Here is an 18,351-nt window from a genome sequence, read left to right on the forward strand (position 1 = left end):
TTTAGGGAGTAATACTTCAAAAAGATAATATCCATCATTAAGGATTCCCACCACCCAGGACGTGCCCTCTTCTCATTGCTACCATCAGGGAGGAGGTACAGGAGCCTGAAGGCACCCACTCAACAACCCATGAAAAGCTACTTCCCCTCCGCCATCTGATTTCAGAATGGACATTGAACCCATGAACACTACTTCACTACTTTCTTTTTCTCTTTTTGCACTACTTATTTAACTTTTTACATATATGTACATGTCTACTTACTGTGATTCACAGCTTTTATTATGTATTGTAATGTACTGCTGCCACATAACAACAAATTTCAAGACATATGACAGTGATATTACACCAAATTCTGATTCTGATTCTGAGCTATCCACTGCCATGGAACCAATCTACACACCAAATGAAAAATAGACAACCTCCATTGCCTCCACTCCAAGTAGCAAGGTCACTTCAACTTCAGTCTTCAAGCTGCAGTGTGTATTTCATGCTAGTGTAGGTGTACACATGAAACCATGCTTAAGATCATTACTGATTCACTCACTGAAGTCCCCAAAAGAATAGGCCTTACAGTAAACTTTCTTAAAACTAAAGTCCTTGACATATCTTGCTCCACGGCACTGTTGTGTCAATCAAGGCCCAAGACCCTGTTGGATATGGATCATCTGCCTTCAGTAACTGCGTACAATTCTGGTCTCCTTACTTGAGGAAGGATATACTCACTTTGGAGATTGTGCAGAGGAGGTTCACGAGGTTGATTCCAGAGATGAGGGGATTAGACTATAAGGACCGATTGAGTCACCTGGGACTGTACTTGCTTGAATTCAGAAGAATGAGAGGGGATCATATAGAAACTAATAAAATTATGAAAGCAATAGGTAAGATAGAGGCAGTAAAGTTGTTTACACTAGTAGGTGAGACTAGAACTAGGGGACATAGCCTCAAGATTCAGGGAAGTAGATTTAAGATGGAGATGAGGAGGAACTGCTTTTCCCAGAGAGTGGTGAATCTGTGGAATTCTCTGCCCAATGAAGCAGAGGAGGCTATGTCAGTAACTATATTTAAGACAAGGTTAGATAGATTTTTTCATAGTAGGGGAATTAAAGGATATGGAGAAAAGGCAGGTAGGTGAAGAACAGTCCATGGTCAGATCAGTAATGATCTTATTGCATGGCAGAGCAGGCTCGGCAGGCCAGATGACCTAGTCCTGCTCCTACTTCTTATGTTTTTATGTTCTTATTAAGAGGACTCAGGAGCCACCTCTCAATGAAGACATGCATTATGGCAAAAATTATCAATGCTTCCAGCATGTTAGATTACTCTTTGGTCATCTGAAGCAAAGAATATGAAATCAGGACTTCAGACATGACATGAAAATTCATGTTCCATAAGATACCAGTGATCCCTGCACTCCAATGTTCCCTTTAAGGTGTGTGCATGTGTGCGCACACGCATCTTTTGCCACTAGCGCACAAAGAAATTTAAACAGTGCACAAAACGTCACCCTCTACCTTGTTGGCAAGTTTGCAATGATTTGTCTGCAGGTTTTAGAACTGGCTTATTGATACGGTTTTTATTGAAGAAATTATTCAGTGCGCACATGTTGGTGTTCCTGGGCAAAAAGCTGCATGGCACAAGATTTTTGTGCCCACTGGTCATTACAAATTAGAGGAAACATTGCTTCACTCCTGTATGCACAGAAACACTAACCACCTAGAGCAGACAGTTCAGAGTTCAAAAAGGTACTAACAACACTGTCCCTTCAAAATCTTCCAAATCCATTGGCAGAATAAATGAGCCAACATTAACATAATCACACAGGCCACTGCACAGGCTTTGATATTCCTATTATATTCAGCTGGCTCCAATGGGCAGGCCACATCATCCTTAGTAATAATACCAGACTCCTAAATAGGGACACCAGGCATCCATTAACATTCTCACTGATTCTTGGGAAGCCTTGACAGTAGCCAAACTAAACAGAGAAGGAAAATAGGAAGGCAATAAAACCCTTGAGTCTCTTTCAGGAAAGCTCAGGAAATGAGCAAAAATAGCAGAGCACACCACCTCCAGTCATAAATAATCTGCTACATTTGTGGTAGAGACTGCAGGCTCCACATTGGCCTTTTCAGTGACCTCAGATCCCATGGACTAGCAATGGAAGCAAGCCATTCTTGATCCTCAGGTTTTTAATCTCTAAATCAGTCAAGCTATTTTGTTTTAATGGAGTTTGGGAAAGTTGGTCCATCCAGTGTAAAAGTAGCTTAAATTTTATTCAGTGAAATGGAAATATGAACAGTGTGGCCATCTAGTAAATGAAATTACAGTTCCAATACTTTTTCCACAAAATGAAAGGCAATCTCTACTAGGATTTATTTGACAGACTGGGTAGAATATGATTTGGTCCTCTGTCCATGTTTCTCCTGCAGTTACAGTTACATGCTATTGGAGCATTAATAAGTTATAGTAATAAATTAAACAAAGTGTTGCGTGCTCTAGCCACAAACTTCTTCTTAGCTTACATTTGTGGCTAAATACCACATCCAGATTGCATCAAAGTGAATGGATGGAGGGTTCCATATAGAACATAGAACAGTATAGCAGAGTACAGGCCTTTTAGCCCATGATGTGTGCCAACCTTTTAACCTCCTCCAAGGTTAGTCTAACCCTTCCCTCCCACATAGGCCTCCACTTTTCCTTCATCCATGTGCTTATCTAAAAGTCTCTTAAAAGTCCCTAATGATTCTGCCTCTACCAGTATCCCTGGCTGTGTTTTTCACAAACCTACTACTCTGTGTAAAAAAAGCTCAATCCAACATTTCCCCTATACCTTCTTCCAAGCACCTTAACGTTTCTGGCACTCTTTCAAAGGTTCAAAGGTTCATTTATTATCAGAGCATCCCACCAAAACTATAAGACTGTAAAAAGCCTCTTATCAATGCTTCTTGTCACCTTATCATCTTGTATCTCTGTCAAATTACCTCTCAGCCTCTTTCACTCCAAAGAGAAAAGCCTTAGCTCACTCAACCTATTTTCATAAAACAAGCTTTCTAATCCAGGGAGTAACCTTAAAATTCTCTTCTGCATCCCCTCCAAAGCATCCATACCATTTCTAAAAGGCAACCAGAATATTCCATGTGTGGTATAACCAGGGTTTTAATAAGCTGCATCATTACTTAATGCCTCTTGAACTCAATCCCTCAGTTAAGAATGAAGACCAACATCCCATACACCTTCTTAATCACACTATCAACTTGCACTGCAATTTATGGGATTAATGATGTGGACCCCCAGATCTCCCTGTTCCTCCATACAGTTGTGAATCTTGTCACTAATTCTATATTCTGCCTTCAAATTTGAATTTCCAAAATGTATCACTTCACACTTTACCAGATTGAAATCCTGGTAAAAGCCTGAAGCCTTTTCTCAGCCCAGCTTTGCATCCCATCAATGTCGCATTGTAACTTACAACAACCTCTTATACTATCCACAGCACCATATGAAAACTTAATAACCCACCCTACCACTTACCCATCTATCAATTATGAATATCACGAAGGACAGGGATTCCACAATGGATCCCTGAGGAACACCACTGGCCAGTAACTTCTAGCCAGAATATGCTCCCATCTACTACCAACCTCTGACTTCTGTGGGCAAACCATTTCTGAATCCACACAGCCATATTTCCCAGGAACCCCTTCTTACTGTTTTTCTAAATGACCCTACAGGAACTTTGCCAAGTGCCTTACTAAAATCCACATACACCATATCCAGTACTCTGCCTTCATCAATTTGGTTTGTCACTTCCTCAAAGTATTTAATCAGGCTTCTGAGGCATCACCTTCCCCATCACAAAGGCATGCTAATCATCTGTAATCAGACTCTCCAACTGCTCGTAAATTCTGTTTCTAGGAATCCTCTCCAATAGTTTGTCCACTGCTATGGGGTTATTCTCAGTATATCTTATTGACTAAAGGAATAATATTTGATTCCCTTCAATCTTCAGGAACTAATCCTCAAGCCAATGAGGACACAAAGGTCATTAGCAAAGGCACAGAATTCTTTTCCCTCATTTCCTGTAAGAAACTTGGGGTATATCTCATCTGGTTCCAGAAACTTAGCTCTCTTTTAATATCTTTTAAAAGTTCCAGCACATCCTCTTTCTTATCATCAATATGTTCCAACACGTGAGCCTGCTCTATGCTGACCTCATTCATCAAGATCCCTTTCACTGCTGAATACTTAAGTAAAGTATTGATTAAGGGCCTTCCCTACCGACTCCAACTCCAGGCACATCATTCCTCTTATATCTCTGATCAATCCTACTCTGACTCTAGTCATCCTCTGATTCTTCACATGCTTATAGAATGACTTGGGGGTTTTCCTTAATCCTATTCACCAAGGCCTACTCTTGCTTCCATCCAGCTCTCCTAAGTTCATTCATAAGCCCCTTCCTAGCTACCTTGTAACTGTTTAGACCTCTGTCTGATCTTTGCTTCCTAAACCCTAAGCAAGCTTCTTTCTTCCTCTTGACCAGATGTTCCAAATCTCTTGCGAACCATTGACCCTTTCACCCTGTAATCATTTCTCTGCCTCAATGGGACAAACTATTCAGAACCTTATGCAAATGCTCCCTAAACAACCTTCATTAAACAGTGAATGCAGAAGAACATCTCTGAATGTACAACATGTTGAACCTTGAAGCAGATGGGCTAAAGAAGCAGAAGACCACACCAGGTTCCACTCTTATACCTAATAAACTGGCCACTGAGTTTAGAACACTACAGCACAATATCGCCCCCTTGGCCCATGATATTGTGGTGACCTTTTAAGCTACTTTAACATGTATCTAAACCTTCTCTTCTACATAGCTCTCTATTTTTCTTTCAACGTTGTGCCTATCTAAAGAGTTTATTGAATGCCCCTAAAGTAGCTGTTTCTACCACTTAGAACATAAAACCATAGAACATTGGAGCAAGTAGGCCATTCAGCCCACAGAGTCTGATCTGCCATTCTAACATGGGTGATTAATTTTCCCTCTCAACTCTATTCTCCTGCCTTCTCCTCTTAACCTTTGACACCCTTATTAATCAACAACCTTCACTTTAAACATAACCAGTGTCTTGGCTTCCACAGCCATCTGTGTCAATGAAGTCCACAGATTCACCACCCTCTGGCTAAAGGAATTCCTTCTTATCTCTGTTCTAATGGGACAACTTTCTATTTTAAGGCTGTGCCATCTGGTCTTAAGCACTCCCACTATTTGAAACGTCCTCTCCACCTCACTTTCTTTATTCGGTAGGTTTCAATGAGATCCCACCTCATTCTTCTAAACTCCAGTGAGTACAGGCCCAGAGCCATCAAACGCTCCTCATACATTAACAATTTAATTTCCTGGATCATTCTTGTAAACCTCCTCTGGACCCTTTCTAATGCTTGCACATCATTTCTTAGATATGGGATTCAAAACTGATCACAATACTCCAAATGTAGTCTGATCAATGTCTCAGCATTGCATTCTTGCTTTTACATTCTTGTCCTCTTGAAATGAATACTAATAATTCCATTTGCCTTCCTTACTGATGGCTTAACTCTGCTAGTTAACCTTTAAGGAATCCTGCATTAGGACTCCTAACTCCCTTTGCAACTTCAATTTATGAATTTGCTCCTTGTTTAAAAAATAGTCTATGCCTATATTTCCTCTTCAAATGTATGATCGTCAAATCCATACACTTCCCTACACTGTATTCTATCTGCCACATCTTTGCCCATTCTCTGTCCAAATCCTTCTGCGCACTCTCTTTCCTCAACATAACCTTCCCCCAACCTAATATCATCCACAAAGTCATCAATTTCATCATGCAGATCATTAACATTTAATGTGAAAAGTAGCAGACCTTACACCAACCTACGCTAAGTCCTTAGCATTGTCAATGACTCCTCCCATCGGTCCAACAATCTCTTTGCCCCCTACCATTAGACAGGAGGTATGTAGCATTAGGACAAGAACTGTTAGGATGGGAAATTGCCCCCAGGCAATAAAAATACTGAACTCTCTGCCACCATCCAGGTCTCATCACGTATGAAGCACCAGTAGCTCTATACTGTTTACTTTTTAAATTGTGAAGTAAATGCCTCTTGGTATTAGCCATTCCACCCTGAGGATAAATCTGTGGCTAACCATTTAATCCATTTAACCATTTACTCTTATCATATCTATCAAGTCAATTTTCAACCACCTTTGCTTAAAAAAAACGTTAGCTTGCTCAACCTAACTTCATAACACATGTTCTGTAATCCAGGCAATATCCAAGTAAATCCTGAAAGGGCCTACTCCACACTGTACATCAAAGTCACAGTTCAAAGTTCAAAGTAAATTTTATTATCAGAGTACATATATGTCATCACATACAACCCGGAGATTCAGTTTTCTGCAGGCATACTCAGCAAATCTATAGAATCGTAACTATGATAGGATAAATGAAAAATCAGCCAGAGACAACAAACTGTGCAAATACAAATATAGCAATAAATAATGAGAATGTGAAATATGAAGATTAAGAGTCCTTAAAATGAGATCATTGATTGTGGGAACATTTCAATGGATGAGCAAGTGAGTGTAGTTATCCCCTTTTGTTCAAGAGCCTGATGCTTGAGGGGTAGTAACTGTTCCTAAACCTGGTGGTGTGAGTCCTGAGGTTCTTGTACCTTCTACCTGATGGCAGCAGTGACAAAAGAGCATGACCTGGGTGGTGTGGATCTCTGATGATGGATGGTGCTTTCCTATGACTTTGTTTCATGTAGATGTGCTCAATGGTTGGGAGGAATTTAACAGTGATGTACTAGGCCAAATCCACTACCTTTTGTATGATTTTCTATTCAAAGGCATTGGTATTTCCATATCAGGCCATGATGCAACCAATCGATACACTCTCCACTACACATCAATAAAAATTTGTCCGAGTTTTTGATGACATACCAAATCTCCACAGTCTCCTAAGGAAGTTGAAACGCTCCTATGCTTTTTTTGCAATTACATTTACATGCTGGGTCCAGGGAAGGCCCTCTGAGATAGTAACACCCAAGAATTTAAAGATGCTAGCCCTCCCTAGCACTGATCCTCCAATAAGGACTGACTCATGGACCCCTGGCTTCCCTCTCCTGAAGTCTGCAATCAGTTCCTTGGCCTTGCTGACATTGTTATGACTCCACTCAGCCAAGTTTTCAATCATCCTCTTGTATGCTGATTCATCACCACCTTTGGTAAACATTTAAATAAATAAATCTCCTTTGCACCTTCTCTGAAGCATTTACTACCTTTCTATAATGAGGCAACCAGAAATGAACACAATACTCCAAGTGTGGTCTAGCCAAGGTTTTATAGAGCTGCAACACTACCTCGTGCCACTTAACTCAATCCCGTGAGTAATGGACCTACTTACACCATACACCTACTTAACCATCCTATCAACTTGCCCAGCAACTTTGAAGGATCTGTCGATATATACCTCAAGATCTCTCTGTGCTCCTCCATACTCTTAAGAATCCTGCCATTAACCCCGTATTCTGCCTCAAAATTTGACCTTCCAAAGTGAATCACTTCACTCTTCTCCGGGTTGAAATGCACCTGCCAGTCCTCAGCCCAGCTCTGCATTCTGTCAATGTCCTGTTGTAGCCTACAACAATCTTCTACACATCCACAACTCCATGTCATCTGCAAATTTACTAACCCACTCTCCCACTTCCTTATCCAAGTCATCTATAAAAATCACAAATGGCAGGGATCCCAGAACAGTTCCCTATGGAACATCAATTGTCACTGACCTCCAGGAAGAATACGCTCCATTTGCAATTATCTTTTGTTTTCTATAGGCAAACCAATTCTGAATCCAAGCTTCCCTGGATCCCAAGCCTTGTGCAGGAAGGCACAGAGTCGACTGTACTTCCTTAGAAGGTTGGCATCATTCAATGTCTGTAGTGAGATGCTGAAGATGTTCTATAGGTCAGTTGTGGAGAGCGCCCTCTTCTTTGTGGTGGCGTGTTGGGGAGGAAGCATTAAGAAGAGGGACGCCTCACGTCTTAATAAGCTGGTAAGGAAGGCGGGTTCTGTCGTGGGCAAAGTACTGGAGAGTTTAACATCGGTAGCTGAGCGAAGGGCGCTGAGTAGGCTACGGTCAATTATGGAAAACTCTGAACATCCTCTACATAGCACCATCCAGAGACAGAGAAGCAGTTTCAGCGACAGGTTACTATCGATGCAATGCTCCTCAGACAGGATGAAGAGGTCAATACTCCCCAATGCCATTAGGCTTTACAATTCAACTGCCAGGACTTAAGAACTTTTTAAAAGCTATTATTAATGCTTTTTGAGATAGTGATTTAGATGCATATCATATTTTTTACTGAGTTAAGTATTGTATGTAATTATTTTTGCTACAACAAGTGTATGGGACATTGGAAAAAAGTTGAATTTCCCCATGGGGATGAATAAAGTATCTATCTATCTATCTATCTATCTATCTATATTCCCAAGTTCCTGCCTAATAGCATCATTATTCACCCTCTCCCAATTAAATACTTTCCTGTACCATTTGCTCCTATCGCTGTCCAGGGCTATGAGTTGCGGTCACTGCTCTCCCACTGAGAGATCCGACACCTGTTTTGTTCATTGCCTAGTACCAAATTCAGAAAGACCTCTCCTCCAGTTGGCTGTCTACAAACTGTGTCAGGAATCCTTCCTGGGCACACCTAACATATATGCAATGCTGCTTATGCTATTTATGTGAGAAAGAATTATGAAATATAATCCACTTCCTCCAGAAAAAAACAGGTATGGTAATTTCCAGAAAGTGTCTGGCACGCTTGAAGAAACCTAGGGAGTTTCAAGTACCAAGGAACCACAAAACATTTATGTGCTCATTAATGTTCTAATGTTTACCCTCCGCCATTAGGCTCTATACTGAGTCAACCTATAGTCGATGAAGTGAGGTGACACCCTTTTGTTAGACTGTTTGTGGAAACTTATTTTTTATTCTTTTTACTTCTAATATTTACATTTGTATATCTGTGCACTTGTAATGCTACTGTGACAATATAATTTCCTTTGGGATCAATAAAGTATCTATCTATCTATAGTGTAGTTAGCAAGTAATATATTTCTAACAGAAGATATCATCAAATTCAAAGTTCATTTGGTCCAAATTGACCAAGATACTAAGAAAAATTATTTAAATATATGCTATTCAGGACACTAAGTTGACATGGACAAATTAATGCCTCTGGGTCATGACTCAACAGCATTTTCTAAGTTCAAAGCAATGCAGTTCAGGTATAATCTACATACTTGTATACAGTTTACAGAAAGTCTTTGCAAGCTCAAAATATGCTTGATTACAGTAATCCCATCTGTAAATATATTTCAAGTGTAACATGCCAGTTGAAGTTTATGGTTCTACCCCATAATTTAGCAGAACGATCTGAACTTACAAAGATAGTATCTTCTGTTTTCAGCATATATATGCAAAAAAAAATGTCTCAAAGCACTCATCAGGATCCTCCATAGCAAATGAGATTGCTGATGTAAGTAAATGAAAATTATAGAAATCAGACAAAAGGAGTAGATAAAGAAATATGCATGTTTCAGCAGCAGCTAGACCTTAGGCACCAAGCCCTGCCCCAGACAACCCCAGTGACCTTCTGTCAGCTCACGCTGTCAAGAGGTCTTTTCAGATCTCACAAAATGTCAGAGGCAGCTATGAAGACTTGAGATAGAAACATAGAAAACCTACAGCATAATACAGGCTTCCACCCACAAAACTGTGCCGAACATATACTTACCTTAGAAGTTACCTAGGGTTACCCATACATAGCCCTCCATTTTTCTAAGCTCCATTTACCTATTCAGGGGTGTCTTAAAAGACCCTATCATATCCACCTCCACTACCATCGCCGGCAGCCCATTCCATGCACTCACCACTCTCTGAGTAAAAAAACGTACCCCTTACATCTCCTCTGTACCTACTTCCAAGCACCTTAAAACTGTGTCCTCTCCTGCCAGCCATTTCCGCCCTGAGAAAAAGCCTCCGACTATCTGCACCATCAATGCCTCTCATCATCTTATACATCTCTATCAGGTCACCTCTCATCCTCTGTCACTCCAAGGAGAAAAGGCCAAGTTCATTCAACCTGTTCTCATAAGCCATGCCCCCCAATCCAGGCAACATCCTTGTAAATCTCCTCTGTACCCTTTCTATGGTTTCCACATCCTTCCTGTAGTGAGGCGACCAGAAAAGAGCTCAGTACTCCAAGTGGGGTCTGGCCAGGGTCCTATACAGCTACAATTTAAAGTTGTTATAGCCAGCGGTGGTAATGGGGGCAAGCTCCCACTATCTATTAAATGCTCTAATGACATGGGTCTCAAACAGCCTTTGACATCCAAGTCCACCTCCTGGCCTTCACGTGTGGCTTAGCTACTAAGCCTGGCAGAGCTGTTTCTACTGACCGAAGAAGGGGAAAAGGTAGTTACTAGCATCTTAAGACCAGTCGCTTTGGGCAGATGGGGTTTGTCGGCTGTGGTTAGTAACTGATCTAGAAGGAAAACTCTGATCTCAAACCTCTGCTGCCTTGCGGCTATACCCATTCATGGAGAAGGCTTTCAGAGTAAACCCCCCAAGGGAAAAGTCTGGAGCTGGCGTCCATAAGACACATCCTACATTGAAGTCAATGTTGACTGGCAACCCCTGCAACACCGCTGCTGCCAAACTGTATCGGTCTCTGCTGTTCCTTTGGGTTCATCAGCTGCGTGGAAGGGGGAGCTTGCTACATGGGCAACAGCTTACTCTCCATATCGTACTGATCTGGCTTGTGCATCTAGACAAGCAGGACACAATACCCATGGTTGACCCTGACCAACGGAGTCCTCGGATTTTGGCCAGTGCATGATTAAACAAAGATAACAAACAGGATGCTAATGATCAATGACATAATGAGTTGAATGAACTAAACTGATTCACTGAAACAGAAACGAGTGTAGAAGGAATCAAACTGAGTGAAGGACAAACAAACTAAAAGATGAAGGTGTGGAGATACGTTTACATAATTTACATGAAATTATCATAAAAAATAATGTATTTTGCAACACAACTTGGGTAAACCATTTAGAATATTAATTCAAATGGGGATAAAAAGATGACAAAACCCCTTGGGTTTACATACTTTTGAATAAGGATATTAACCATAAGACCATAGATACAGGAGCAGAATTACGTCATTTGGCCCATTGAGTCTGCTCCACCATTTCATCATGGCTGATCCAATTTTCCTCTCATCCCCAATCTCCTGCCTTCTCCCCATATGGAGGAATTTAAGGTGGGGGGTTATATGGGACGCAAGGTTTAAGGGTTGGCACAACATTGTGGGCCAAAGGGCCTGTACTGTGCTGTACTATTCTATGTTCTATGTATGTTCATGCCCTGACTAATCAAAAATCTATCAACCTTTGCTATAAATATACCCAAAGACGTGGCTTCCACAGCCGCCTGTGGCAATGAATTCCACAGATTCACCACTCCCTGGCTAAAGAAACTCAAATGCTGATGAGCTGGGAAAAGTCGCCCTCTGGCGCCATCTTTAGTTCCGCCCCTCATCTGATAAGCATTATAATTTCAGAATCATTTTCTTGAACCTCCTTTAAACCCCCTCCAATGTCAGCACACCCTTTCTTAGATAAGGGGTTCAAAACTACTCACAATATGCCAAATGAGGCCTCACCAGCACCTTATAAAGCTTTAACGTTACATCCTTGCTTTTATATGCTAATTCTCTCGACATTAATGCTAACATTGAATTTGTCTTCCTCACCACTGACTGAATCTGCTAAATAACCTTTAGGGAACCCTGCACAAGGACTCCGAAGTTCCTTTGCACCTCAGATTTTTGAATTTTTTCTCCATTTAGGAAATAGTCTACCCTTTTATTTCTTCTACTAACGTGCATAACCATACACTTCCTGGCACTGTATTCCATCTGACATTTCTTAGCCATTCTCTTAAACTGTCCAAATTCTTCTGTAGCCTCTCTACTTCCTCAACACCACCTGCCCTTCCACCCACCTTTGTATTACCCATAAAATGGGCCACAATGCCATCAATTCCTTCATCCAAATCAGTGACATACAGTACAATGTAAAAAGAAGCAGTCCCACCAGAAAAGACCCCATTTATTCCCGCCCTTTGTCTCCTTCCAATCAGCCAATGCTCTATCCTTGCTGGTATCTTTCCTGTATAACATGGGCTCTTAACCTGTTTAAGCAGCCTCATGTGTGGCACCTTGTCAAAGGCCTTCTGAAAATCCAGTACTACCACTGGTGTTGTGAAGCTGTGGGGATAAGAAGTGTATCTGGCCCCTCAGCTCGGTACAATTAGGAAATACCCCTGGATTCAAGTGTTAAGTTCAGGGATGCCATGGGAAGTCATACGTGGTAAAGCCACTAGCAATCACTAGCAATCAATCAGTGCAATCTGCCCCAATAAAATTAACTACCGGTATGTGTCTGAAAGTTTGGAATGGTCTCAAAATTCCTTCTTCTGAATTTCACCTAGCAGGATTTTCAGCAGACCTAAAAAAAAGTTAAATTTTCCAACAGGAATTAATACTTGTTTTAGCAGAGCCACTTTGTGTAGTGGGGCATATTGGTGGACATGGACATCACTTATCTTTGACATGCATCGTTAGATTTGGGTGCCTAGAACAAAGTTCACAATGATTGCACACCCCAAGAATAAAGAATTTAAATTTTTTGATGGCCTCATGAACATCATGAAAGAATATTAACTGTTGGACTTCCCTATAATGCTTTGCTATAGTAATCAGGTAGTAGGAATCAGCCTCTTTAAGTTGCGCTTAAATCTATCAGTATAGGCTTTCATCCTCTTGTGAAGTCCTACTCCTGCAGGCAAGGTTTCATGCCATTGATGAATTGCATATTTGCATTAAATATTACAAGAGGAGTATCAATCATTAATTCCCTTCCAATTGATATCACTAGGTTTGCCTAGAACAGTGGTCCCCAACCACCGGTCCGCAGCCCAGTGGTTGGGGACCACTGCCTAGAAGACGTTGTGCATAAATGGTATATTGCCTAGAAGGCTTCATGCATGTGGACTATACTTCAGATTTCAGAAGAGCAATATATGTTCACAAAATACTACATAATATTTCATCATATCATGTGTAAAGATCACACTATCCAATAGTATTTCCAGGCTAATTCCTTTGTCAAAATCTTTGCAGTACTTAGGAGCTAACCCCAGAGAGACTGCTACACACCCAGATATTTAAATAATCTCATCCAAACAGAGACACAGGATTTCTTTTGTTCTACTAGAGGAAATTATAGATCACTCAACCATCTACACTGCCTAACCCCTACAGTAGAACTTATTATACACAAATTATCACTAAATTTCCTTAAATTACAACAGTAGCTATAATCTATATGTTGCTTCATTGACCAGGAATAACATTAGAACATTCTGAAGTCAGAAAGGAGCTGTTCATTACTGTTTCTATAAACATAAGCTTTAAGTTGCAATTTATATTTCACGGTGTATTTTAATAATTTTTCCCAAATTACTTGTTTTTATTTCTGCATATTTTCAGAGTTTGAGCACTGCTACAAGACAGCATTAAATTGTTAGTCACTAATTATCCTGGTGTTCGTGAACCAGATCCCCAGGAGAAATCTCTAAAATTAGGATAAATTCAAAAAGTAATCGAGGTTTGAAAATAATAGTGTCAGCAAAAAGCTTGGGCTATAAGTCATGGAAGAGGTAGGATTTTAGAGATTTGTTTAATAGTACAATAATCCAAACCATTTACCAGTTTGAAAGAAAAGTTAAACATTTGTTATAATTCAAGATGTCTTTGGGGTTGTGAACAAAAGGCATGTACTGTTCATAGAAGTAACATTCAAGAAGTGGCAAACAAGACTGATGGTGAAATCTCCTTCGTTCTATTTTGAAAAGCAAATCAAAATTACAATCAACTTTAGTTTATGAGTTGCTAATGAACAAAATCTCTTCTGAACTGAGATTCATTTTAAGTAGTTTTAAAGTTTTTCATTTCTAGTGATTTACTGTATAACGAACACTGCATGGAGTAAGAGTAGGCAATGCGAGTACAATACAACTTTTTCTGGATTACCGACACCTTTTCAGTGGTCAAGGGTTTCTTCGAGGGAGGTTAGACCCTTCATATAATATTGTGCTATAAAACAGTCCATTTCTACACTCGCCACTTCCATAGTATTTTTGCTGCACATAACTATTGAAAACCTTTTGAGTGTAGCAAACCCATGAGCAGTGATTTAATCTCGGGTGTAGATTCACAGACCCCCATCCCAAGTATTTGTGCTGTTGTCAAAAGCTCTGTAACCACTTATAGATGTCTCTGATATAAACATATTTTTCAAAAAATAATGAGATTTTTTAAAAAGCCTCAACTCCTGTTTTTAATCCAAGTTGGCTACCCCAATCAAATGCCTCCAACACATGCTATAGATAGTGTAAAACTAGGATTTGGATGTGCTGACCTTAGGCAAAAAGTACCTGTGACACTTCCCTATAGAACCACAAGCCAGAGGTATCAGGCCAAGAAATATAATGAATGATCTATAATTATACAAAGTGAATTAATCATCCTCTTTAGAACAAGATATGTGGGGCCAATATTGCAAAGGTGAATGAAACAAATGATAATCAATAAGTTTGTCATATAAGTAAGAAAAGCAACTATTTCAAACACAGCTCCTACTTCTCACTTCCATGACTAATTCCTCACATACAATGCCCATTACTACATGCAATTTCATTTACAAAGCTTGTAAAATTTATCTTTTACTCACAGCAGCATCACTGGATATTGACTCCAGACATTTCAACTGTTGTTCTATCTCTTCCATTCGCAAGTGTTGCTCGCGTTCATCTCGCAACTGTACGAGGACCTCTTCTCCTGGCCCAATCTCTGTATAACTATCCATGGAGCGCTGTAAATGAGTTGGATTGAATACGTTTAAAACTAATTTAAAGTCTGATCAATTTCTTGTTACTTCATAAATTCTTCACAGTTTCAATACTTTAGATTGTGCAGCTTTACAAATTGACAGAAAATAACAACAATAGGTACTCACTTAAAGATTAAAGCCTGAGTAAATAAAAAGCATATCAGTCTCCATACATGAAAGAGGAAATAAAGTTAAATTTCAAGTTGATGGCCTAACATCTTCTAAAGAAAATGTGATAATTGGGGAGCCCATGGTTGAGGAAAAAGAAAGGCCTATCTGAAATACTGGCACGGAAGGTGACATTGTCAGGAAAGATGCAACCAAAACAGAGAACCTGAAGGAATAGGGTGGAGTCAGTTCAAGAAGAAGGTGTTAAGGGGATATTAATGTACATAAATATCAGGTAGGGATATGATAGCTACTGAGTAATTCCTTTTGAGTCTAAAAAGAGAGCTTTTTAAAAGCAGGGTAAAACATTTAAAAAAAAAACTGGAGTGCACAACCTTCTTTGAGTGATTCTCATTATTAGGTTTGCTTCAGGAAAAATAATTGTCAGACACCACAACATTAAATTCAAGCAATGCAAAATCTAATTATTTCTAGCGTATTCAGTGGACTTCCACAATATCAGTTAAATAAGTAGAAATTTAAATAAACCACAGAATCAACAATTGTAAGCTGCCGCAGTTTTAGATTGTGTGTTGTATGTCCTTGTTGATGTAGAAGTAAAATGTATTTTTTTCAATGCCCCCATGCCTTCTCTTCCAGAAGCATACTCCCTTTGCATTGTTCCTGACCGAAGATCTAAACATCCATGCTAGCTGGTGTATGATGTATAAATTTGTCAATGACACAACTATTGTTGGCAGAAGTTCAGATGGTGACAAGAAGGTATACAGGAGCAAGATAAAGCAGCAGATTGAGGGGTGTCACAACAACAACCTTGCACTCAACATCAGTAAGACCAAGGAATTAATTGTAGACTTCAGGAAGGGGAACTCAAGGGAACACACACACACCAGTCCTCATCGAGGGATCAGCAGTGGAAAGGGTGAGCAGTTTCAAGATCACAGGTGTCAACTTCTCTGAAGATCTACCCTGGCCCCAACATATTGATGAAATTACAGTTGGCCCTCCTTATCCACGGGGGATTGGTTCCAGGAACCCCGCGGGTACCAAAAAATGCGGATGTTCAAGTCTCTTATTTAACCTGTCTCAGTGTGGTGGGCTTTAGGACCCAGCGGAACCCCAGACTTTATTTAACATGTTCAGTGCGGTGGATATTGGGACCTGGCGGCGCAACTCTGAGTCCACGGTGTTTCTGTTCACGAAAATAATCACAATCACGGTTGAAAATAAGGTGGAAGAAATAAAGCGATCAGAAAGAGGTAAAACACCATCAGTCATTGGAAAAGCGTTAGGCTACAGTTGGTCAGTGATCAGAACAATTTTAATGGAGCATGTGAAAGGCCCTGCCCCGATGAAAGCTACAATTATTACTAAGCAACGCAGTGGTTTAATTATTGAAATACCTATGTTTCTTAAGTGTTTTATATGCATAGAAAGGTAAAATATGTACTATATACTAAGAAAAGCGTTTGACTGACTGATGCTAAATAATACTGGATGTACCTGTTCCGACTTCAAATCCGACTTAAAGATGGACTCAGGAATGGAACTCATTCATAACCCGGGGACTGCCAGTACTTTTAAGTCATTTCTAGATTACTTATAATACCTAATACAATGCAAATACTATGTAAATAGTTGTTATACTGTATTGTATAGGGAATAATGACAAGAAAAAATAGTCTGTACATGCTCAAACAACGAGTGCTGGAGAGAGCACTTCAGGGTTTTCCCGATCCACGGTTGGTTGAATCCACGCATGCGGAATCTGCGGATAAGGAGGGCCAACTGTACAAAGATAGCACAGTAGTGGCTATATTCCATTAGGAGTTTGAGGAGACTTGGTATATCACCAAAAACTCACAAATTTCTACAGATGTATAATGGAGAGCATTCTAACTGTTTGCATCAACATCTAGTATAGAGGAACTAATGCACAAGATCAGAAAAAGCTGCAGAAAATTGTAAACTCAAGCAGATCCATCATAGGCACTAGGTTTCCCAACATCCAGGACATCTTCAAAAGGCGATGCCTCAAAAAGGCAGTATCCATAATTAAGGACCTCCATCACCAGGACATGCTTGCTTCTCATAGCTACCATCAAGGAGGAGGTACAGGAGCCTGAAGGCACACACTCAATGTTTCAGGAACAGCTTCTTCCCCTCCGGCATCAGATTTCTGAATGGACAATGAACTGATGAACACTGCCTCAGTATTTTTCCCTCTTTTTTTGCATTACTTATTTAATTTAAATTTCTTTTTTAAATATATACTTCTTAGTGTAATTTATAGCTTTTATTATGATGTATTGCAATGTATTACAGCCCCCAAAGCAACAAATTTCACAAAAATGCCAGTAATGTTGAACCTGATTCTGATAACCATGATGAAAGCGGAACTTGATTTTTATTCCACTGATTAAAATCAACTCAACGAATAGACTTCTGTAAAAATGGTTTTCTCTCGACCAGTATGTTGCAACAATGAATAATCATATTGCTTTCTGGCCTTCCTGTAGAGTCTAATTAGCCAATTTTCAGCTGTGATCAAATTGATCAGATTGGAATACTACTACTAACATGTGTCTATTACAGATAAAAACCCTATTTAAGAAAAATGAACTATTTTCATGATGATGTCAAGCAGAATATTATTTATGGATGAGAATGCTTCACATATTACAGATGTATTTAACAATACCAGCCAAAATACAGAACACTTTCTGAATAATACAACATTGCATACAAATATAGATAGAACCCAACATAACTTCCCATTACTATGAATTTAATAGAAGTTGGGTTTGTTCTGTACATTATAATGCAAATTCATTGTAGTGGGTGCAATCAATGGTTTTGGACCAATATTTAGTGAGACCAATATTATGAGAGTTAAGCATTTACACATTCACTCTCACTATCCATGAAAAAAGATAATTTTGATCTCAAGTCATAAGTTGATGTATTAAGAATGACTGAAGATATCAGAGATTTTAGTATATTTGAATAATATGAATTAACGTGATGAATTCTGAATACAATAGAGTGAGGAACATTGAATGGATAAACTATAAACACAAGAAAGTCTGCAAATGGTGTAAATCCAAAGCAACAGACACAAAATGCTAGAGGAACTTAGCAGGTCATAGATCATCTA

At 39.6% G+C, this 18,351-nt stretch overlaps 1 protein-coding gene across 3 annotated transcripts in view; it reads right to left on the reverse strand.

Moving 5' to 3' along the window:
* Positions 1 to 18,351, reverse strand: part of fsip1 (fibrous sheath interacting protein 1) — a 418,000-nt gene that overhangs the window by 155,847 nt on the left and 243,802 nt on the right. For all 3 annotated transcript variants that reach the window (XM_073040145.1, XM_073040147.1, XM_073040146.1), the window contains exon 11: positions 14,907 to 15,047. In XM_073040145.1, coding sequence (XP_072896246.1) covers positions 14,907 to 15,047 — 141 coding nt within the window. The remainder of the gene's footprint in view (positions 1 to 14,906; positions 15,048 to 18,351) is intronic.

Source organism: Hemitrygon akajei, chromosome 3 (assembly GCF_048418815.1).
Source record: "Hemitrygon akajei chromosome 3, sHemAka1.3, whole genome shotgun sequence".
Taxonomy (NCBI): Eukaryota; Metazoa; Chordata; class Chondrichthyes; order Myliobatiformes; family Dasyatidae; genus Hemitrygon; species Hemitrygon akajei.